General features: G+C 42.2%; 1 protein-coding gene and 1 pseudogene across 1 annotated transcript; one reads left to right on the top strand and one right to left on the bottom strand.

Annotated features, from left to right (window-relative positions):
• Nucleotides 1-24,121, top strand: LOC112607971 (stimulated by retinoic acid gene 6 protein-like). Its single transcript, XM_025359440.1, has 4 exons — nucleotides 1-131; nucleotides 17,765-17,840; nucleotides 20,007-20,107; nucleotides 23,765-24,121. Exons 1-4 carry the CDS (start codon nucleotides 112-114, stop codon nucleotides 23,988-23,990), a joined length of 423 nt encoding a protein of 140 aa, XP_025215225.1. The 5' UTR covers nucleotides 1-111; the 3' UTR covers nucleotides 23,991-24,121.
• Nucleotides 14,774-17,757, bottom strand: LOC112608519 (annotated as a pseudogene).
• Nucleotides 24,122-24,631: the final 510 nt, after the last annotated feature.

Below are 24,631 nucleotides of genomic sequence, written 5' to 3'. Positions count from 1 at the left end.
AGAAGCAGTGACATCCAAGAGCCCTGAGAAACCCGAAGAGAAGTTTTTGAGAGAAGCCTCCTTTGCCAACGCGTTGCCCACCAGGGCTGCACGTGGTACCCCCACTCCAAGATGCTTTCCAAAAACACCAGGTAAGCTTTAAGAGGCAGATCTGAGACAAGTCATGCTGCATAGCTGCATGTTCCTAGCAACTGCCTTCTGTGATGCTGGTGATTAATGAAAACCGGGAGAAAGGCATGTTTTAGCTAATTCATAGATAAGCTGGCATGGAGGAAATAACATAGATAGGTTACTTGGTCAGTGAATAGATTTCCTTTCATCTTCAGTTCAGAGACAGAGTGGAGTGGGCAGAGCCCAGATGTGTTGTTAGGGGGCCTGGGCTCAAATCCTGGAGTTTCCTCATCTCTGAATCAGGTGTGATACCCCCTGCCTTACCTAAACCACAGCTTTGTGAAGATCATATGAGAACAAGAATGTGAAAGGATTCGAGATCCATAAAGTCCTGCCCTGATGGCAGGAATTAAGAATTCTTATTCTAACCTTCAAATGTTTTAGATCCAAGAACTGAAAGCCTACTCCAAAATATAACAAAAAATCCAACCATCACCTTCTGGCGTCACAGTATCTGTTTAGAACTGTGGAGGATCAAAGAGGGAAATGAGCCATGAAAACACCAACAAGAATAAGAGTCACTTGGGAAAGGAGATACCCAGAATCCCACCCACGGGAAGAGGGAGGGAGCCTGAGCGCAGTGAATGGAAAAGACCTGAGGCCGGAAACAGACCAGAGGGACGGCTTGTAGGACTGGTGGACAGGGAGCACAGGAGGCAGCCAGAGGTGGGCAAAGACTGAAACTGGAAGGTCTGAGAGCATTATTCCTTTTCCCCCTCTCTCCAGCTGGCCCCTTGGGCTGGGAGAAGGGAAAGGCTAAGAGGACAATTTTTAGGAAGATCCCTCTGGTCACAGGATGGAAAATGGGTAGGAGATAGGAGCCTGGGCAGGAGGCTACTGAGACAGTCCAGACAAAGGGGGCAGTGGCCGAGACGAAGGTGGTGGCTTTCGGGGTGGAGAGATGTGTCTGGATTTGGCAGGGATTGGGAGGAAGGAGTAGAGGATGACTTTGGGTCCCTGACTTGGATGAATGGGTCTGGGGTAGTGCCATTCCTGAGATGAGGATGCCAGGGGAGGAGCAGGAAGTTGGGGTGTTCAGATGGGACATGTTGGACTGGGATGTTCAGATGGGACGTGTTGGACTGGGGTGCCCATGGGACATCCAGAGACAGATAACCAGGAGGCTGACAATTGGCCCTGTGGTCTGGCATTAGAGGGAAAGTCCAGGATGGACCCAGAGAATTTGGCCTACCGTTTGGTGCCAGCTGTGCCTCTTGGGCCCTTGATGTTCCTTTGAAGTCAGCACCATGCCCCTGAGAGCTTCTCCCCATCCGTCTCAGGGCCCCCTCTCCATCACGGTCCTCTTCCTGGGTATGGCTCAGCTGGTCAGGGCCCTTCTCACAGGGCAGGACCCAGCCTGAGCATGTAGTTCTGATTGGTCTACCAGTGAGGGGTGGGGAAGGGGTGTTGCTGTCCCCACTAAGGACCCTAGAAACCTTTATCAATGTTTTAATGTCATTGTAGTGCCTGAATATGTTTCCTCTTTGGAAAATATAAGAGGGGTTCAAACTCCAGCTCTGCCAGCATCTAGCTAAGTGACTTTGGGCTTTTAGTTAACCTCTAAAGCCTCAGTTTTCTCATCCATGAAGCGGGAATACTAGTACGTGTTACACAGGTTGTGAAGGGTTAAGTGAGACAATAACTATAAGAACCTTATCCAAATGCCCAGCACACAACTCACATTCAACACACAATGGCTATTATTATTGTTACTTTTATTAAGTGAAAAGAAATGAAAATGAATATGACTTTATTAGACAGTTAAGAAAGGAAGGAGGTAGAGAAGAAAAAGTTTTTGTCTTCTTCAACAACCAAGTTTTTTGGTGGTAGCATTCTCTGAACTTTTCAGACATGCATGAAAACACCCCCATGCACATTTTCTAAAGCAGGGCACCAGCCAGAGCTGACCATTCCTAGACATACAGCAAGGTCAAAATGAATGGAGAAGTCAAAGCAAAGACAAAGAGAACAGAGATTTGAACATACAGAGAAGAAAGAGAGAGGCTCCGGGATAAAGTGAAATAAAAACAGGGTGTTTATGTGTGGGCTTGATTGCAGAACTTTTCCCTGATTCTCAGAAGGTCATAGAAAGTGGCAGACACAGAGACAAGCCAACACAGAGAGAGAGAAAGGCAGGGAGCTGCATGTGATGCTCTGAGGGGCTGTCAGAGGCAGGCCTGCAGGGGAAAAGGAGAAACTGGGAAACAACCAGAAAGACAGTCAGCAAGCTTATGTGGGTTTATGGTAGCCATGGACTTCCTCTTATTTTATTTTAAAAATTTAAGCTTTTTATTATGGAAATATACAAACCCATACAAAAGAAAAGAGAATAGTATCATGAACCGCCAGCTTCAACAATTGTCAACACATGGCCAATCTTGTAGCACTGATACTCCCCCATCCCCTCCTCCTCTCCTAGGCAGCCTATTATTTCATCATGAATTTCATTTTGTGTTTTTGTTTGAGACAGAGTCTCACTCTGTCACCCAGGCTGGAGTACAGTGGTGCAATCACAGCTCACTGCAGCCTTGGTCTCCCTGGTCCAGGTGAGCCCCCCCACCTCAGCCTCCTGAGTAGCTGGAACCATAGACATGCACCTCTAAGCCCAGCTAAGCTTTTTATTTTTTGTAGAGATGGGGGGGTCTCCCTATGTTTCCCTGGTTGGTCTCAAACTCCTGGGCTCAAGCGATCCTCCTCCATCAGCCTCCCAAAGTGCTGGGATTATAGGCTTGAGCCACCATGCCCTGCCTGGATTTCATTTTTGAAAAGAATTCTGCTTTCTCCGTGGAATTCTTAAAGTGGTGTACAAGTGATCTCGTACAGAAGTTTGTTCTCAAACCTCCACAAGCCCCTGCCATTCTCTTGTTTTGATTCTGAGAGAGCCCAGACTGCCCTGGCCATAGGAGCTGAAAATTACATTGAAATCAGAACTTAGCAGTCAGAGAGTTCTTTTATGATCATCCAGATTGTTAGCATTCAATGCCTGGCTCCCCAACTTGCTAGCTGTGTAAGTTGTACAATATTCTGGATCTTTCAGTGCCTCAGTTTCCTCATCTGTGAAATGGAGTGATAATGTACCTTTCCCATAGGGCTGTTGTGAGGATGAAACAAGGTGGTAAACATACTAAATGTTTAAAACAAAGCTTGGCACATAGTAGACCCTTGAGGGATGTTAGCTTTCCATTCACTAGTTTAGGAAACATGAGTGAATGCCAACTGGTGCCAGAGGTATGGGCAGGAGCTGGGCACAGGGAGCTGAATGAGAAGGGCCTCTGCCCTCGAAGAGCTCCCCATTCAGTGGGGGACACAGACCTATGAAAAGTTAGCTCCAAATAGTGGACTGGTGGCTGTGACACTGGGCCGTGTTCCAAGCAGTCCATCCTATCCCCTCAATTCAGAAGTGAGCAAACAGAGACCTAGGGGTCCCCTGAGCCTAAGGAGCCACAGTGGTTAGCAGCAGAGCTGGGATGGGCTCAAAGTGGATTTCCCTGACTGGGCCTCTTCACATGAAGGCTTCAAAGGAGGTCGGTGGCCCAGGAGGGCACCTGGCCCATGCTGGGCAAAGGTGCTGGGCTTTGGGTCAGTCTTCCTGCAGTAGGGAAGGGTAAGATTGGTCATGGGGCCAGGCGTGGGCAGCCATTCTGGTTACTGGTTAACCAGGTGGGGACTGCAATGCACTGCATGGTCAGGGGCCCAAAGGTAGTGGAGTCCTTGGCACTTTCCGCCCTAGCAGAAGGCCAGGGATGCCAGCCTGGCTGAGCACAACCATGCATAGCACTGGACTAGGGCTGGCGGATGGAAGGCAGAGCCTGTGGGGAATGGGAGAGGTTGCCACTGCTTACCAGATGCTCTGGGGACAGAGAAGCAGACAGGGTCCAGGCTCCGAGGAGGTAGAAACGCAACCAGTGACAGTCCCCTTTCAGTTCTGTGAAAGGAAAAACACCTTTCTTTTGTCAGAGTTGTCCAAAAGTGGGGAAAAGACAGAATAAGTACAACTGATCTGATACAGAAGTTTGTTCTCAAACCTCCACAAGCCCCTGCCATTCTCTTGTCTTGATTCTGAGTAGTTGAATAAAACTACTCTTTGGGCACAAGTCCAGGCACTTGATTCTCATTGTATCTCATCCACACAGAGCCCTGGAAGGGGGACACTGGATCCATTTTCAGGACGAGAAGAGTAAGACCCAAAGAAGGGCATGGCTCGCCCACAGTCACACAGCTGGCGTGTGGTGGAGCTGGGACTCACTCTCATGGTCTTCCTGGCTCCAAAGCCCACACTTTTCCACTGAGCCTGGCTGACTCAGCAAGATGGCAGGGTTGGCCTGGGAGGTACAGGGTTCCTACCCTTGAAAGTGCCCAAATGGAGCTTCAGGGCTGCCCTGTGGGGAGGGAGAGTGGCAGAGAGTACAGAGGCATTCACACTTCCCATGGGTGGATGCTAGTCTGTGATTCCACTACTTGGAGTGGATGAGGGGCCAGGAGGCAGCTCAGCCCAATGCAGGCCAAGTACACACAGTGCAGAGTGTATGTCTCCCTGGCACCCGCCCTTCCTGCATTCTTTCCTTCTTTCCTTCACTCACTTATTCATTCAGCAAGCACTTACTTGGATTTATTATGTACCTTCCCTGAAGTCTAGAAGCTCAGCGTAGGAGTTGGGTAAGGGACAGTTGGAATTCACAGTTGAATAAAACGTGTTTCTAGCTTTTGAAAAGTTCATAACTGGAAAGTGAGAGATGAGACGTGAAAAATAGCATGAAGAAGATTTGAGGAGTGCTAGAGAGGACCCTCAGCCAAGTTCAGTGGGGCTGGGGGAGGAGAAGTGGGAGGGAGGAGGGAATGACTTTGGGTCAGGGAGGAGTGAGGAGGAGGGCCCAGAGAGGCAATAAGATCTGAGCTAAAGTTTCCACATGACCTCATTTGCTGTTTACACATCTGAGCAGGTCGCAGTGTTTAGGATCCTGCAGTGTGAAGACACATATTTGCAGAATGCATCAGAGGCCTTCATGGACAGATGGCCCCCTAGCAATCATCTGATAGTCAAGTTTGTGTTTTCTTTTTCCAAACACTTGGTTGCAACCCATTAGTGGGCTGTAAAATCAATTCAGTGTTTATGACCAGCGTTGTACAAAATGGAATGGGACAGAGTACAAATGACTTGAACCAAATTAGGACTACCAAAGGGCACTGAGCATAGTAAGGGTATTGTTTTGTGAAAATTCGTTAAACATGCATGCGCAGAAGTTTGTTAAACACGCATGTGTGCACACACACATCTCAACTGGGTCATAGTTGTAACTATGAGTAGTGTGTTATATATGTAACACATACAACTGTGACTTGTAGTTAAAAAATTTTGTCTGGTCCAATGTCCTCATTTTACAAAGTAGAGAAAAAGGATTTGTGCAATGCAGAGCGTAGGGAGAAGAGCATAGGGTGGGGCACTGGCTTTCTCCTGAGTTCTTTTATTTAACCTTGTTGTCTTTCCTCTAAAGCATAGTTAATATTGACCTTGGTCCTAGAAACTCTGACTTCTTCATTATTTTAGGAAATGCCAGAGCCAAGGTCACTTGTGCCCAGTGGTATACTGGGAAATATATCATAACTGGATCTTGAAAAAGTATGCATATGTATATATAAGCTTATTATAAATTATACTGATATAATACATTTTACATAATTGACAAATAAAAAATATACAATATCTTTATTGCAAATTCCATTCAGCCAATTAATTCTCATAGAATGCTTTCCTTAATTTCTGCTGAATTCATCTGTAGCCAAGCTATGATTGCAGTTGATGAGTGAACATAGTTTCAACATGATTACTGGTTGATATTTTTATTTACATTAATGAGTAAGACAAATGGGAAAGAACAAAGACTAGATGTAAGTCAGGACTTGTTTGCTGATTGTCAGGAGTTACTTTGCTGAGTGGGGTAAACGTTTTTGAATTCTGGAAGAATATTTTCTCAATTATTTCTGCTATGCACTCTGTAATAGCTACAAACATATGTTTTTAAATCTGCAGTATTAATATTTTCTCTGTCACTTTACAGGCAATCTACAAAACAATAAATCAAGCCCTGATTTGTAGTGTTTGCCTATTGCCATGATATAAACATTCCCATCATGGCTGATGTCAAGCGAGATGATGTCACTGAATATGGAGTTGGAAAGCGATGCACAACAGCACATCATAACAGTGTTTACATTATACAGATGTAATAAGAGCATATCCCAAGAGCATAGATGGTAGTAAAAGGTAGCAAAACAATTGGAAAGTGATGAGTTTTGTTGTTTAGAGACAGGGTCTCACTGTGTTGCCCAGGCTGGTGTCAAACTCCTGGGCTCAAGAAGTCGTCCTGCCTCAGCCTCCTGAGTATCTGGGACTATCAGTGCCCACCACTGTGCCCAGCTTGAAGAGATGAGTTTTGAGTTTTTTTAATCTTTGTTTATAATATAACTTATTTGCTTATAGGTTTATATAACTTAATTTTTAAAAACAATGGTGGTGCTTCACAACTGGCTTGCAGAATTCCTTACAGTATGACAATTGGTTCCTCCCATTTGGCACAAGCCAGCCTCAGCACCTCTACATCTACCTCAGACCTCCAAGGCAGGATTCTGGGGAATGAACAAGGGGATTCATGGGATTCACGAAAGTAGGGCAGGGCTGGTGCAGAATCAGATATCCCAAAGTACACATGGCTGCATTGCGGAAGGCATCACATGGATGCACACTCACATGCACTCTGCACACACCCCTTCCTCCTTCCCTAACCCACTCTGCACTGAGAAGTGGGAACCATTTCTTCTGTGCCCACAAGGTGGTCAGCGCCCTGCTCAATGAGCACAATTGGGTACCTCAAAAGTCCTGGGCAACTGATGCTTCTGATCTCTGCTCCTCTCTGGGCCTCAGTTCCCTGGGAGAGAGTCCCATGGAATTAATCACCATTCCCTGAGCCACTTGCCAGGCACTTGACTGGTCTCTGAGGACAGAGGTGAGTTGGTCGCAGCCTGGAAAACCGGGAAACTCTGGAGCTCCAAGAAACCACCTGAGTGAGCCAAGGACTGGGGCAGAGGAGGGAGAGGTGAAGGGGAGCCTGACTCCCACACTTGCTTCCTCTTGGGTAAATCATCACACCTCGCCTGGCTTCAGTTCCTCATTTTAAAAAAGGGCTGATACAACTTACCTCATAAGATTCTAGTAAAGGTTGAGTTAGGTAATATAAAATAGCAGAGTGCCTGGGACATAGGGACACAATAAAGTGACGTCAATCAATGAAAGCTACTATCATAGGTTGAACTTACTACTACAGAGTGATCATGTTAGCACCAAAAAAAGCAGAAGGATGTGGGAGACCCCCCCAACAGATGATCAGTGGCACATGTTGGAGAATGGAGGGAGGAATAGAGATAACTGTGTTCTAGAAGCAGCACGTAGGTGTATGTCGCTTTTCAGATTGGCCCTCATTTTATCATTTAAAATACAAATTTAATTGACACATTGTAATTCTACATATTTATGGAACACAATTTAATGTTTTGGTTTATGCATATGCTGTACAATGATCAAATCTGGATAGTTAGTATACCTATTGTCTTATACATTTATCATTTATTTATGTTGAGAACATTAAAAACCTCTGCTTCAGCTATTTTGTAGTATACAATACCTTACTGCTAACTATAGTTACCCTACTGTGCAATAGAACACCAGAATTTATTAATCTTATTTAATTATCACTTTGTAACCATTCACCAACTTCTCCCCACTCTTCCTTCTCCCATTCCCTCCGGGTTTCTAGTAACTACTGTTCTACTTCTGTATCACCTTTTTAAAAGATTCTGCATGTGAGTAAGATCATTTGGTATTTGTCTTTCTGTGTCTGGCTCATTTCACTTAACATAATGTCCTCTGGGCTCATGCATGTTGCTGCAAATGATAGGATTTCATTCTTTTTTATGGCTAAATAGTATTCCACTGTGTATGTACCACAATTTCTTTATCCATTCATTTGTTGTTGAACACATGGGTTGATTCTGTACCTTGGCTATTGTGAATAGTGCTGTGGTAAACATGGGAGTGCAAATACTTTTTTGATATACTGATTTCATTTTCTTTGGATAAATACCCATACTGGGGATTGCTGGATTTATATGGTAGGTCTAGTTTCAATTTTTTTGAGGAACTTCTATACTATTTTCCATAATGGCTGTACTAATTTACATCCCCACCAAAAGTGTGTTCTAATTTACATTTTCTTTGGATAAATACTCATACTGGGGATTGCTGGATTATATGGTAGTTCTAGTTTCAACTTTTTTGAGGAACTTCTATACTGTTTTCCATAATGGCTGTACTAATTTACATCTCCACCAAAAGTAAATGTTCTCTTTTCTTCACATTCTCACCACCACTTGTTTTGCTTTGTCTTTTTGAATAGCCATTCTAACCGTAGTGAGGTAGTATCTCATTGTGGTTTTGATTTGCGTTTCCCTAATGATTAGTGATGTTGAAATTTTTCATGTTGGCCATTTGCATGTCTTCTTTCGAGAAATGGCTATTAAGGTCTTTAGCCCATTTTTTAGTTGGGTTAAATAACTAGTTGTGCTGTTGAGTTGTTTAAGTTGCTTATATATTCTGGATATTAACTCCTTGTCAGATAGTAGGTTGTCTTGTCACTCTGTCAGTCATTTCCTTCACTGCACAAAACCTTTTTAGTTTGGTGTAATCCCGTTTCTCGTTTTTGCTTTTGTTGCCTGTGGTTTTGAGGGTTTATTTTAAAAATCCTTGCCCAGCCTGATTTCATCAAGCATTTCCCTGATGTTCTAGTAGTTTCATAGTTTTAGGTTTTACATTTAAGTCTTTAATCCATTTTGATTTGATTTTTGTATGTGGTGAGAGGTAGTGGGGGTGTCTATTCTCATTTTTCTGCATGTGGATATCCAATGTTTCCAGCCCCGTTTATTGAAGAGAGTGTCCTTTCCCCAATGTGTGTTCATGGCACTTTTGTGAAAAATCAGTTAGTTGTAGATTCATTAATTAATTTCTGGGCTGTCTGTTCTGTGCCATTGTTCTACGTGCCTGTTTTTATGCCAACACCATGCTGTTTTGGTTACTATAGCTTTGTATTAGTAGTATATTTTAAAGTCAAATTGTGTGATGCCTCCAGATTTATTCAGGATTGCTTTGGCTATTTGGAGATTTTTGTGATTCCATATACATATTAAAATTGTTTTTTACATTTCTGTGAAGAATATTATTGGTGTTTTGATAGGGATTGCATTAAATCTGTAGATTGCTTTGGGTATTTTATGGCTATTTTAACAATATTAATTATTTCAATTTATGAACATAGAACATCTTTCTATTTATTTGTGTCCTCTTTAATTTCTTTTATCAATATTTTAGTTTCCAGTGTAGAGATCTTTCACCTCACTGGTGAAGTTTATTCCTAGGGTTTTGTTTTGTTTTGTTTTTTCTCTCTCTTTCTTTCTTTTTTCCTTCCTTCCTTCCCTCCTTCCTTCCTTTCTTCCTTCTTTCCTTCCTTTCTTCTTCCTTCCTTTCTTCCCTTCCTCCCTCCCTCCCTCCCTTCCTTCCTTCCTTTCTTTCTTGTATAGCAATGATATTTATTTTTACATTTTGATTTTGCCTCCTGACACTTTATTGAATTCATTTCTTAGTTCTAATATAGTTTTTTGTCAAGTCTTTAAGATTTTCTAGATACAAGATTATGTCATCTGCAGATAGGAACAATTTGACTTCCTCCTTTCTAATATGAATGCCTTTTATTTTTTTTCTTGCTTAATTATTCTGGTCAGGACTTCCAGTACTATGTTGAATAGAAGTGGTGAAAGTGGGCATCCTTGTCTTATTCCTGATCTTAGAGAAAAATCTTTCAACTTTCCCCCATTCAGTATTATGTTAGCTGTGGGCTTGTCATACATGGCCTTTATTGGATTGAGGTACATATATTCTATGCCTAATTTGTTGAGAGTTTTTATTTTGAAGGGATATTGAATTTTGTCAAATGCTTTTTCAGCATTTAATGAAGTGATCATGTGGTTTTTGTCTGTCTTTCTGTTAATGTGGCATATCACATGTATTGAAATGCATTTGTTGAACCATCTTTGCATCCCTGGGATGACTCTCACTTGATCATAGTGAATGATATTTTTAATGTGCTGTTGAATTTGGTTTGTCAGTACCTTGCTGAGAATTTTTACATCTATGTTTATCAGAGATATTGGCCTGTAGTTTTGTTTTATTATGTGCCCTCATCTGGTTTTGGAATCAGCGTAATGCTGGCCTTGTAAAATGCATTTGGAACTATTCCCCTCTCCTCAGTTCTCTGGAATAGTTTGAGAAGAATTGATATTAGCTTTTCTTTAAATGTCTGATAGAATTTAGCAGTAGAGCCATTGGGTCAAGGGCTTTTTGTGATGAAAGACTTTTTATTACTGATTCAATTTTCTCACTTGTTTCTCCTCTATTCAGGTTTTGTATTTCTTCATAATTTAACCTTGGGGTGTTGTATGTGTCTAGGCATTTATCCTTTTCTTTTATGTTTTCAAATTTGTTTACATATAGTTGTTATTCATGAGTCTCTTATGATCCTTTGTATTTCTGTGGTGTTAGTTGTAATGTATCCTTTTTCATCTCTGACTTTATTTGCATCTTCTCCCTTTATTGTTAGTCTAGCTAAAGATTTGTTGATCTTGTTTATCTTTTCAGAAAAAAGAACTCTTTTTTGCTAATTTTTAAAAAATTGCGCTTTTTTTGGCCTGGTGTGGTGGCTGATGCCTGTAATCCCATCACGTTGGGAAGCTGAGGCAGGTGGATCACCTGAGGTCAGGAGTTGGAGACCAGCCTGGGCAACATGGTGAAACCCCGTCTCTACTAAAAATACAAAAATTAGCTGGGCATGGTGGTGGAAGCCTGTAATTCCACCTACTGGGGAGGTTGAGGCATGAGGATCACTTGAACCTGGGAGGCAGAGGTTGCAGTGAGCTGAGATCACACCACTGCACTCCAGTCTGGGTGACGGAGCAAAACTCCATCACAAAAAGAAATAAACAATAAATGAAATAAAAATTGCTTTTCTTGGCCTTGTTTCATTTATTTCTGCCCTCAACTTTATTACTTTCTTATTTCTACCAATTTGGGGTTTGGTTTGTTCCTGTTTTTCTAGTTCCTTGAGGTGTGTCATTAGGTTATTAGAAATCTTTCTTCTTTTTTAATGTAGATGTTTATGGCTATACACTTCCCCCTTAGAACTGCTTTTGCTGTGTCCCATTGGTTTTGGTACAATGTGTTTCCACTCTTATTTTTCCTCAATAAATTTTAAAATTCCCTCTTTAATTTATTCATTGACCTGGTGGTTATTTGGAAGCATGTTTTTAAATTTCCATACATTTGTACTTCTGTTGCAGTGTTCCTTCTGTTATTGATTTCTAGTTTTTATATCATTGTGGTCAATAAGAAAATTCTTGAAATAATTTCAATCATCTTGCATTTGTTAAGACCTATTCTGTGACCTAATACATACATGATCTATCCTGGAGAATGTTCCATGTTCCAGAGAAGAATGTGTATTCTGCAGTGCTGGGTGGAATGTTCTGTACATGTCTGTTAAGTCCATTTAGTCTATGTGCAGTTTAAGTCTGATGTTTCATGTTTCTTGTTTTTTGTTTGATTGTTGTTTTTTATTGTTTCTTTGTTTTATAGAGGCAGGGTCTTTCTCTGTTGTCCAGGCTGGAGTGCAGTGATGTGATCATAGGTCACTCCTGGGCACAGGTGATCCTCCTGCCTCAGGCTTCTGAGTAGCTGAAACTACAGGCATGTGCCACCGAGATCAGCTAATTTTTAAAAATTTTTATAGAGAAGAGGTCTTGCTATGTTGCCCAGGCTAATCTTGAACTCCTGGCCTCAAGTGATCCTCCTGCCTTGGACTGCCAAAGCATTGGGATTATAGGCATAAGCCACCATGCCTGGCCTAAGTCCAATGTTTCTTTCTTGATTTTCTGTCTAGATGATCTGTCCATTGTTGAAAGGGGGATGCTGAAGTACCCTACTGTTATTGTATTACAATCTATCTCTCCTTTTAGATCTAATAATATTCATTTATATTATATTAGGGTGCTTCATGATATAGTATTCATAATATTATATATTCATTATATATTAGGGTGCTTCAGTGTTGAGTGTATATATATTTACAGTTGTTAATCCACTTGTTGAATTGATTCCTTTATCATTAATGACCTCCCTTGTTGCTTTTTATAGTTTTTAACTTAAAGTCTATTTTATCTGATAAAATGTCTATCTCTTTTATCCTTTATCAGGAGTATGAGTACTCTTGCTCACTTTTGGTGTCTGTTTGCATGAAATATCTTTTTCCATTCCTTTACTTTCAGTCTATGCTTGTCTACCAGTGAGGCTCATCTCTTATAGGCAGCTTATAGTTGAGTGTTGTTTTTAAATCCATTCAAGAGCTTACTTTAAATTGGATAATTTAATCCATTTATATTCACAGTTATTATTGATAAGTAGGATGTACTCCTGCCATTTGATTGTTTTCTGGCTGTTTTGTAGATTCTTTTTTCCTTTCTTCCTCTCTTACTGTTTACCTTTGGTTCAGTGGTTTTCTGTGGTATTAAGCTTTGTTTACTTTCTTTTTCTTGTTTGTGTGTCTGTTTTAATTTTCTTTTTTTTTTTTTTCATAGTTATTGCGAGGCTAATGCGGAGTCTTGTAGTTATAATAGACAACTTTAAGCTGATAATAATTTAACTTTGGTTGCATAAAAATACTCCATACTATTTTTCTCCTTCCACAATTTATATTTTCATTGCCTTAATTTGCATCTTTATTGCATGTTCCTTAGCCACTAATTGTAGCTCTTATTGACCATTTGAATTTTACTTTTCATACTAAAGAAATGAAAGATTTACATAGCACCATTATAACACTGGGGTAGTATCAGTTTGATTATGAATGTACCTCTACTGGTTATTGATTTTTAGCTTCCAGTTGCAGCACTCCTTTAAGCATTCCTTGTAAGGCTGGTTCCCCCAGTTTTTGCTTATCTGGGAAGGTCTTTATTTCTCTTTCATTTCTGAAGGATGATAGTTTTGCTAGATATAGTGTTCTTGGTTAACAGGGGTTTTGTTTTGTTTTGTTTTTCAGCACTTTGACTATTTCATCCCATTCTTTCCTTACCTGCAGGGTTTCTGCTGAGAAATATGCAGTCTAATGGAGATTCCCTTATATGTGACGTGATGCTTTTGTCTTACAGCTTTTAGAATTATTTCTTTGTCTTTGATTTTTGGCCATTTGATTATAATGTGCCTCAGAGAGGATCTTTTCAGGTTGAATCTAATTGGGGATCTTTGTGCTTCCTGGATCTAAATGTCCATGCGTCTCCCAAAACTTGTAAACGTTTCAGCTATTATTTTGTCAAATAAGTTTTCTGTGCCTTTGTTTATCTCTTATCCCTCTGACATTTCTATAGTACAGATATTTGTTTGCTTAATGATTTCCCTTAAGTCTCATAGACTTTCTTCATTCCTTTTATTCAGGTTCAGAAATGTATATATTTTTTACTTACAAATATTCATCTGACCAAAATTCAGTATAACCTTTATTGAACACTTAACAATTGTTTTGTATTTAAAATAACATTTCATTCAAACTTTATATAGTTCAGTAAGGTTTTTATACAGCAAGCAATGCTTAAAACCTGCAAAATCTGTAGAAAAGAGATTTTCACACAAAATAAGAAAATAAAATATATACACACATGTACATGGCCCATGTACATGTGCGTGCACGCGCACACACACACACACACACCTGTGTGTTCACACAGACATATTCATTCTCACTCACAAAGTGAATATGTCTGCAGCATAGGCAAAAGACTGTAGGTCCAAAGGAAAATGATTGATTGTTCTAATAAAGAGTCCATGTAGCTAAGAAAAAACTAAAACAAAACACAGTAATCTTCTGAGGAAATTACTACTTCAAAAAATTGTTCTCAAGGTGAATTTGAGATCTAAGCCTACTAAATTACTTTTGCACAACAGCTCCCTGTAGTCCAAGGCAACTTGTGCAAATAGAAGGAATCAAATGAAAGTAGTTTCTGTACTTTCTTAAACAAGGATGTAGGATGCTCACAGGTGCCTAGGGGCACTCTCATCATGCTGCAGGGCCATTTTTGCCTTGTCACAAAGGTCTGAATCTGGTGGCCGACTCAGTTTGTGTAGAATATCTATGATGCCCATGTCTCATAATTTATCCTGGCATTCTTGTGAACCTTCCTCTTCATTCCATAAGAGGTTTGATATACAAAACATCACTGGAAGCTGCAGTTTGACATGTGAATGGTCCATGTAATATTTGATTTTCTGAAGGATATCATCATTGGTCATAATAGATTATTTTGCTGTTGTCTCATGTTCTATGTTGGCTAAGATGCACGATATCTACTCTTTGATCTTAAAGTTAGGTTCCCCTTCTAGAATAAGGATGACAGCTTGCATAATTTTCTTTCCATGAGTACTCATCATTTTATTATATGAGGCCAGGTCAAGAGGAGATTTCTAAGAAGTCCCAATGTCTTCATCAGCACATTAAAATCTGAATCTGATAATAACCAGAATAGCTGTTCAGTACTCAAGCTTTGTAACATGTCTGCTTTTATTTTTTGTTCAGCCTGAAATGCCATATTCATTAAAGCCCAAATTCTGCTCACTCACAAAGCAGGATTTTCACTCTGGGTTAATCCACAAAGTAGCTTTACAACTTCTGATTTTAAAATTGACTCTTTCCTTGGAGATAATTCAAGAAGATTACATACCATGGAAGATGCTACTACTAGGATTTCATCTGGTACGTTTTGTAAAACCTTCATTAAAGGTTTTTACAGAATGTGATCCTAGAAACTGTTTTGAAGCTGCTGCATAGATCTCGATAAATGGTGCATACATCTGACAGCAGGTAACTGCACCTTGACACTAGACTCAGACAAGCCAGTCACAGTTCAGTCCATCATATTTTCAGTCTCAAGACTTTTCTTCTGAATGTCTTCATCATTTGCTCCATGAGAGTTGTAGAGATTGAATGCAGCCTGGCAGAGTTCATGAGCATGTTTTAAATCATGATCAAGCCTTTTAATATCAGTGATGGCACTCAACGAGTTGGGATACTTGAAATAGTCAGCAAACATGGCAATGAGGTGATCAGTTATGCTAGCGATTCTCTGTACCTCAATATCTGGTTCAATCAGATAGGCAAGTGTCTCAGCTCCTTTAACTCTCTCCTCTAGTAGTCTCTTCTTACTGCACATTTGAACCAAATAAGGCAATGTCCTTAATACAGTTGTTATCTGTCTGAATTGCTCCAGCTGTACACGTTAAACATTTTGCTGAAGTAAACTGTATCTCAATATGCTTATCCCTCTGTAACATCTTCACAAAAATCTGTGATAACAATTCTCCATCAACCAAAACATTTACCAGGGTAAAACTGAGAAACATTTCAGTGCTTGCATTTGAACTTTGTAGAAGAGTGAGCTTAGTAGGTGAGCAATATTCTTAACTGCACCATGGCTAAATAAAATTGTTTGATGATGTGGCCCTTTACAGCAGTGTGAGACGATCTGACAGAGGTACTCCTGAATATAGTGGAACCTGCTAAGCAGTGCCTTGAGGTGCAGTATCACTGTGGCATCTGTAAACAGTAGCTCCTTTGGAGTGACAGGACTGGAGAATTCCAGTAACTTTCATTCATGGTCCAAAAGGAAGCTCATGCAGATTGGGGTCTCCAACAGGCACACCATCTTGAGCCTTCCCGCTTGGCTGCTCTCATTCTTTTTTATTCTCATTTTCTTTTATTTTTATTCTCATTTTCTTTTCTGACTAGATTATTTCAAAAGATCTGTCTTAAAGTTTCAGAATTCTTTTTCCTCCTTTCTCTTGTTATCCTCCTTTTTTTCCTCTTCCTCCTTCTCCTGTGGTCCGTTGCCAGCCCCATTCTGCTTCCACTTCTTGTACTGTGGGTATTGAGCACATCCTGAGTGCTCCTACAGTCTGCGGCCATGTTGGTTGATGCCTTTACTCTGATCTAGTCCCAGTTGCTCTCTATCTTTCAGGGTCTTCTGGTAATTTCCATGTCCCTGATAGAGCCCCTTCTTGCTTTCTAGTATGGTTATGTGTTTTCTCTCTCTTTCTTTCTCTCTCTCTCCTTCTCCTTCCCTTCCTTCCTCCCTCCCTCCCTCCTTTCTTTTTCTTTCCTTCTTTCTCTCTCTCTTTCTTTCTTTCTTTCTTTCTTTCTTTCTTTCTTTCTTTCTTTCTTTCTTTCTTTCTTTCCTTCCTTCCTTCCTTCCTTCTTTCTTTCTTTCTTTCTCTCTCTCTCTTTCTTTCTCTCTCTCTTTCTTTCTTTCTTCCTTTCTTTCTTTCCTTCTTTCCTTCTTTCTTTCTTCTTTCTTTCTCCCTTCTTTCCTTCTCTATTTCTTTCCTGTCATTTTGAGGGTTTTGTATGGGGTGGGGAGACTGGAATATATGCTCTGTTTACCTCCCTAAAAGCAGAAATCTGACTTTTACAGTTCTGTCACATACCTGACAGTTTGGGTCTCACCCACCCCCTCCCCACAACTTATCAGATATTTCAGATTCATGGTTAGACATAACTGTGGAGCACTGGCGTTTTAAAGACGTACTGGGGAATATGCCATGCTTGTGGAATCCCCAGAGGAGTCCTCTTCTCTGAGACGTCTGAGGGAACAGTAGGTGCTGGCTAGGGAAAGAAGGTCAGCAGTTGGCTGGTGGATGCTGTAGGAGCTGGGAAAAGCATGAGCAAAAATGTGGACATATATGATAGAGTGTGCTGTGGTGGCTTTGTGAAGATCAGAGCAGAAAGAACAAAGTGTGGTGGGAGTCCCAGAAAGAGGCATCTCTTTGAAGAGAAGCCATAACACTACTGCCATATGTTTTAGACATGAGACAATGACAGTCCTGTCCCACAGATAATGGGGGCTGGAGAGAACAGAGTCTGCAGCCTGTAGTCCAGTAGTCTCTCTCCTGGCCCAACAGCCCAGCAGCGGCTCAGGTGTGAGCTGATGTTTCTTGACCTTGACCAATGCTAATTTCTTGTGAAGGATGCTTTAGCCCTTCCAAGGCTCTGGGAGAGTGGGAAGAACCCTGATTAGGTGTTTACATGGTCATATGTCTCCCTTAAAATATGAAAAAGTAAGACATTTTATAGTATTACTTTAAAAGCATGCCAAAGTTTTATAAGCTTTGAGCCCCACAGAACTGAATTCTGCCCCTAAATGAAGGACTTAGTTCCAGTTAGCAGAGAAGTTGGTTAATAATCAAGCTGGAGAAAAAAATACGAAAGATTATTCCACTTAGGGAAGACACACTACAGGTGAGCAGCCTTGGCTCTGAGAAAGTGAAGTTTAAAATGATCAGATGGTCTTAGCGGATGGTCTTAGGCCAAACTTCTTGACAGTGATGTTCAAGGCTAAAGGATGAATGACAACAGCAATGACTGATGATATGTATGTGATGTTTTTGGCCATTTTGCAGGACCAGGCAGTTAAATGGCACCTGTACCAGCTCGGTGGACATGGAGCTCTTCCTTCATTACTCCCTCATCCCATCAGTAAGTAAAGGCAGGGGAAGAATGAGGACAGGAAAGGGCAGCTAGGCTGCTGCCAAACACAGACTCCCAAAGAGACCTGAATAGGTCAGAGGAGAGAGATCAGCTGAGTTTCCTTCTAAAATTTCTTATACTGTGTACCAAAAATATGGGAGAAGAAGGCTTTGCGGGCCCAAGAATCAGGCCTCTGGACTTTTAGGAGAGTCAAACAGGCTTTTCCAATGAAGTAATGATGGCTCTGAGGTCAGTTGGAAGATACAGTTAAGGATATCGCAGACAGAAGGGGAGAGCACATGTAGAGGCTCTGGGGATGGAGGGAGAAGGCAGAGTGGGAAGAGCTGAGAAGTTCAGCCATGGCTGGGGTGAAGAATTGAGGCAGAGAGGTCTGGGGAGGTGGGTGGGGCAGGCCAGGCAGAGCACTATGGGGCTCTGTGTTAAGTTTTGCCTTCATTCTAAGTACAGTAGGAAATAATGGAAGTGTTTCCAGCATGAAGGTGGCGTGATCAGGTTTATGTTTTTAAATGATCTCTCTGGTTGCAATGTGGAGATCGAGTTGGAGGTGGGGAAGAGATGAGGCAGGAAGACCAATTGGGAGACTTGCAGGGATCCAGGTGAGACGTGATTTTATCACATCCTAGATGATGATGTCAACTCCAGAAGTTCAGGAGGTGAAAACAATAGGAATTGTAATGGGCTGGATAGGAAGGTTAGGGAGAGGGGGAGGTTGAGGATGACTTAGGTTTCTAACTTGCGCAACTGAAAGGATGATGTTAGCTGCCATTTACTCATTAAGGAACATTAGAAGAGATCCAGGTTTGAGGCAGATATAAGACATACTTGGCCAGGCACAGCGGCTCATGCCTGTAATCCCAGCACTTTGGGAGGCCGAGGCAGGCAGATCACTTGTGTCTAGGAGTTTGAGAACAAGATGGGCAACATGGCAAAACCTCGTCTCTACAAAAATTAGCTGGGGGTGGTGGCACATGCCTGTGGTCCCAGCTGCTTAGGAGGCTGAGGTGGGAGGATCAGCTGAGCCTGGGAGTTTGAGGCTGCAGTCAGCCGTGATTGTGCTACTGCACTCCAGCCTGGGTGACAAAGTGAGACCCTGTCTCAAAAAAAAAGACGCATACTGAAGCTTTTGATAAAAGCTTTGAGAAGCTTTCAATACATTAAAAAGAAATATCAACTGTGTAGTTGGTTAAATAGTTTTGAGCTCATGGACAAAGTTGGGGCTGGAGATTCAAATTTAAGTCTTCTGGGTATTTATTGTCATTAAAACAAGGACATGAGGCTAGGCACAATGGCTCACCCTGTAATCCCAGTGCTTTGGGAGGCCACGGTGGGAGGATCACTTGAGGTCAGGACTTTGAGACCGGCCTGGGCGACATAAATGAGATCACCAGAGAAGATCAGGTAAGATGAGTAGCCCTTGGACTGAGCTATAAGGAACTCTGGAGCGAGGGCTGGGGTAAAGAGTGATCCAGCAGAGGATGCTGAGAAATAGTGGGGAAAAATCAAGAAAGCATGGTTGGTGAAGGCCTAGGGAAAAGAGTACTCAAAGAGGAGGGAATGATCAACACTGTAGAATGCTGCTGAGAGTTCAAGCTAGATTTGGACTTCAAGTATACGTGGGACCAAGCCACAAAACGATCATCAATGACTTTGGCCATAGCTGTTTCAGCAGAGCGATGAGGGTAGAAGCCAGGTTTGGGGTTGAGGAGCCAGTGAGAGGTAAGGGAATGGAGACACAAGTGTAGACAATTCTCAAGAAGTTTCTGATAAAGGCAGGAGAGAGAAAGAGCATCACGTTTGTGAGAACATGACTGAATCCACAGAAAAGGAGCAAAGAAGGCTTTGCAACCTGGTAGTTATTACTGCCTTTTGACAGATGAGGAAACTGAGGTACAGGAAAGTTAAATCTCCCTCTCAACTAGGATGTGAGAGAGACCAGATTTGAACCTACATCTGTTCAGGGCAACAAAAAGGAAAACTCAGTACAGAACATTCTGGTAGCTCAAGGATACATGCAGTCAGCCCACTGGCTCTGGAGTTTGAGGTATCACTAATGTTCTATGCACTCTGCTAACCCACACATTTGTTTTCAGGGAGGGCTCAGAGGCCATGCTGAGGATGAACATGCCCACTAACTCTCATCTTCTCTTCTTACAGCTCTTCATCATTTTGATCTTGTCCTTCCTCCAAAGACGAGAGCATCGTAGACAGAGAGATGATACCTCTTACCTGCTGGGGAACCGCTTTGGCATTATCATGTGAGTTGAGTCAACCCCTACAGCTTAGGGTACCCTGTGGTTGGAGCCAATGCCAATTATGAAGTCAGATAGCTACCAGGACCTCTCCTCCACCTCTATCCCACTGTGCACAGCCCTGCCTCTCCATGCCCCAACCCAACCAAAGCTCTCGGAGTTCAGAATTAGTTTCCAAGCCGTTGCAGCTATCAGCACCCAGGGCTGCTCAAAGATGCTTAAATCATCTCACAGAGACTCAGCCTACTATGGAAAAGACCTTCCCACACTTGAGACTATGGCTACCTCAGGAGGCAGGAAGGAGAGAGCTCCCTGTGACTGGAGACAGCAAAGCTTCTTGTTAGGATGGCACCATGGGTCTTCCACCAGGAGAGCTTTCAGAGCTTTTCTAGCTCTGCCATTTTGAGTCTCTGCAGCTCATATCACATTCTTCCTTGAGTTCTGATTGTTCGTATCTCTGTTTCATCACTTCTTGTCATCATCTTCATCATCATGCAGTTAACATTTATTGCACACCGTCTGTGACCCAAGCACTGAACCATTTGCTTTGCCTACATTATTCTAACAAATCCTCTTGCCAATCTAGCATGGTAGAAGTTGTTATCCTCATGCAAGGAATGAGAAAACTCAAGCTCAGAGAGGTTAAGTGACCTACCCACAGCCACGCAGCTAACAAGTGACAAGAGCTTTAGCCCAGATCAGCCTTATATTCTTTTGAATCCCTCCAGTGTTATAACTTGAGTAGGCTCAAGCCGTGGACATGCTGAGGTCTCAGCCAAGGGCTCTGGAGAAGAGCGAGAAAGCACAGATGTCAGAACTGAGGCAAGGGGTGACCTGAGCTGCAGGTGAAAGATTCATTCTGGATACCACCCATTGGGGCAGTCCACACTTTCCAAGCTGCCAGGTCTGAGACCCAAGCGTTGAGGCATAGAAAGAGACCGAACTGGTGGATAAAGACCTTCAGTTCTGCCCTAGGCATTTAACATGTAGGGGCTGGCACAGGACTTTATAAAAAGTAGGAGGTCCATAGCAGTTACATTCAACTACTTTGAATTACATTGATAATGACACAATTGACTTGCTCCCTGGCTGCTTTCCCATCTAAACCCCTGCTTGTCTGATAATTTTGGCCCACTATCTTCTCTGAGCAATAACCCCTCACATGTGTGTGACACTCTGCAGATGATAAAGCAGTTCGTCATTTGCTGTCCACAATGACTGTGATAGGGGCAGAGTAGGGTATTCTATCTTGGTTTTAAAGATGAGGAAACTGAGTCTCACATAGCTCTTAAGTACTATAGCTGGGATCTTGATTACAATTTGATTCAATTAAACAAAATGCACGTCCACAAACCTGCACTAAGCGCCTACTCTTTCCAAGGTCCAGTGCTAGGTCCCCACCCCAAAGGGGTTTATAGTTTCCTAAACAAGTGGAGAGCCACAGTTATAGGGAAGCAGGAATTCTAAGTCAGAGAGGAAATAATATGACAGACATAGACCCTGTCTCAAAAGGGTCTGGTGTGGTGGCGCCTACCTGTAGTCCCAGGTACTTGGGAGGCTAAGGTGGGAGGATCGCTTGAGCTCAGGAGGTTGAGGCTGCAGTGAGCCAAAATTACACCATTATACTCCAGCCTGGGTAACAGAGGTATGCTGAACAGGGGCATGAACTTAATGCTGAGGGGACACAGATGGGGTAGCCTCACTGGCAGTGGGTGAACAGGGAGGTTTCCTGGAAGGTGTGCTCCTTCTGCTGAGCCTTAAAGGTGAGGGTGAGTGAGTGAGCCAATGGGACTCCCTGCCTGCAGTGCCTGGCTCTCCCTTCCCTCCTGAGTTTTCATTAAGGCCCATTTAAATGGCCCTTTTCATTCAAAGAGACCTTTTTCTTCCCCCAAATGCAATTGTTTCCTCTGACCTTTACAAAGCTGTCTTGGTTAGAAGAAACAGATATTCACTCAAGCTTGTTTACATTAAAGGAAGAGAAAGGATTTTTTTATTTTTTATTTATTTATTTGGTTTTTTTTGAGACGGGCTCTAGCTCTGTCAGCCAGCTTGGAGTATAATGACATAATTTTGGCTCACTGCAGCCTCAACCTCTTGGGCCCAGGCCATCCTCCCAGCTTAACCTCCCGAGTACCTGGGACTACAGGTGGGCACCACAACACCCGGCTAATTTTTGTGTTTTGTAGAAACAGGATTTCTTGTTGTTTCATGTTGCCCAGTCTGGTCTCAAGCTTCTGGGTTCAAGCAATTCGCCTATCTTGGCCTCCCAAAGTGCTGGGATTGCAGATGTGAGCCACTGTACCTGGTGACAAAGGATTTCTTTTTTTCTTTTTCTTTTCTTTTTTTTTTTTTTTTTTTTTTTTTACAAAGTTAGAGGTCTCACATAAACCAATAGAACAGGCCTCATGGGAACTGGATCTCTTGAGATGGGAATCTGTGGGAGACTGATTTTTCTCTCTCTCTTTCTGCCCCTCTGTGTCACTGGTGCCTCCTCAGCATCATTCTGCCATTTTCCCCTCTGACTTAGAATCTCTGCTTCCCTGTAACCTTGGCTCTCCTCTGGCATTGGCTGTGATCCCAGCTTTTTATGACTTTCCAGACAAGTACTTTAACAGCTAACTTGTTCATGTCCTTAGGGTCACAGATTCAAAATATAAGATCAGACATCTGATCAGTCCATCCAAAGACAGGCCCACAGTCTAGTCAACTGTGGCTAGGAGGGCATGATTATGTAGGGGAGGCAAAATTATCTCTCTTAATATTTTCAGCTGGGCCTGATAATTAAATTGACGTAAGACAATAGGAGAAAAGTATACACATTTATTTAATGTAAGTTTTATGTGACACAGGAGCACTTATGGTGAAGTGAAGACCCAAACATACAGTTAGAGTTGAATACGTACACATGGAATTAGACAAAGGATAGTTAAGTTGTGAAAAAGTAACTAAGTTGTGTGGGGAGACTAGAAGACAAGAGTTATTTAAATAAAGTCTGTACCAAATTCTCTTGGCCTCAACTTCCTGTCCCTGATGATAAGAATGTTATTTTCTTTCTGTATAGGGAGAGCATTTTTTGCATAGAAATTTCATCTCCTGTTTTTAAGAAATAGCATGAGGGTCAAAGTGATCTTCTTGTACCTGCTGTTTTTTAAACGTCTTTAACTCAAAATAGCTGATATGCCAGAGTGACATATTTTAGGGTGCCTATTATTTACTTCTTCAAGCACAGACATAGCAAACAATACCTAGACCCTCATCGGGGATATTAGAAGGAAGAATTCTCATAGAATGTGGCTGTATGAGGGCAGGCTTCCCCAAATCTCTCATACATACATCTTGTTTTGGTCCTTGAGTCATTCTGTCTGTGTCTCTTATAGATGAAACTCATTCCATTTTGCTTTCAAGGCTTCTGGTGTCCTTGCTTGTATCTCCTGCTTGTCTTGGAGCTCCTCCAGAGGAAGAGTTTTGTCCTCCTTACTTCACTACCCTGAACTCATGCTTACCCCTAGGCCTGGCACAGCGGGCCCCATGAAATGTCAGTTGCAATGAGCAGCTGACTATTCAATAATCCCTCCTCAGGGTGGGATCGCTACTTTGGCAATGATCTGTGGGAATGGCTCAGAGCCACCTTCTGACCTCACAAACTGTTTCTGTTGTTTGCAGGCCTCTGGACTTCGTGGGCACTTTCAGTAACCGATGGTCCTATGGAATCGCCTTTGGGGCCACAGCTAATAAGGTCATGTTTTTGTTCTCAGAAGGCTACCAGCCCCTGCAGATCCCGCAGTGGGCCCAAGGTACTAGGGCTGCCTCACACCTGCTGGAAACTACATCATGGAAATTCTTGCTCTCAGAGACCACATGGCCCACGCTCTCTGGGATTAGGGGCTAAACTCTGTGAATGGTCATGTTCTTGCCAGCCTGTTACTTGCCCAAGGTCAACACCTAGCCCACAAATCTTCGAAGCTTCTTTGTGGGGCTTTCCCCCAGTTACATTCAGAGGTCCTTTAGATATGATGTATCAAGTCTTAGGAAGTATGTTCTTCCTCACCTACCTGCCAAAAGCTCTCCTGTGTCATAACCATGGCTGCCTTCTTGATATTGATGAGCCCTATTCCTCCTCAAATAACAATGCTTCTGTTTTTGGCCATTTGTCTGAGGTGTCATCTTTCCCCATGCCTCATGCTCCCTCTGAAGGAGTGTAACTCTAAGCTACAAGTTCACTTTTCCTTTATACAATCATTCTCAAACCTCTCTGTCCAGTACAGTTTCCTCTCATGGGCTCCAAGCCTATATGATCAAATGCCCACTAACAGGTCATTAGTCTTTAAGAAAATGCAAATGAAAACCAAAATAATATGTCATTACACACCTCTTAGAAGTACACAGTTTGAGAAGTTTTGGCAAATGTTTACATCAATGAAACCATCACCACAATCAGGATAAGGAATCTCAGAGATTTCCTCGTTCCCCTTTGTAATCTCCCCTTTCGTCCCCTCTTATGTCACTGCCCTCATTTACAAGCAACCACTA

The sequence above is a fragment of the Theropithecus gelada genome, chromosome 15 (genome assembly GCF_003255815.1).
Source record: "Theropithecus gelada isolate Dixy chromosome 15, Tgel_1.0, whole genome shotgun sequence".
Taxonomy (NCBI): domain Eukaryota; kingdom Metazoa; phylum Chordata; class Mammalia; order Primates; family Cercopithecidae; genus Theropithecus; species Theropithecus gelada.
The sequence above is the reverse complement of the archived record's forward strand: the minus strand, read 5'-3'. Positions and strand labels throughout refer to the sequence as shown.

Excerpts from the sequence above, each read along its gene's own strand:
- LOC112607971 (XM_025359440.1), top strand. The coding sequence starts at position 112 with ATGCTTTCCAAAAACACCAG. Across the intron at positions 132-17,764 it reads ATGCTTTCCAAAAACACCAG|GACCAGGCAGTTAAATGGCA; the intron begins GTAAGCTTTAAG and ends GCCATTTTGCAG. Across the intron at positions 17,841-20,006 it reads ATTACTCCCTCATCCCATCA|CTCTTCATCATTTTGATCTT; the intron begins GTAAGTAAAGGC and ends CTCTTCTTACAG.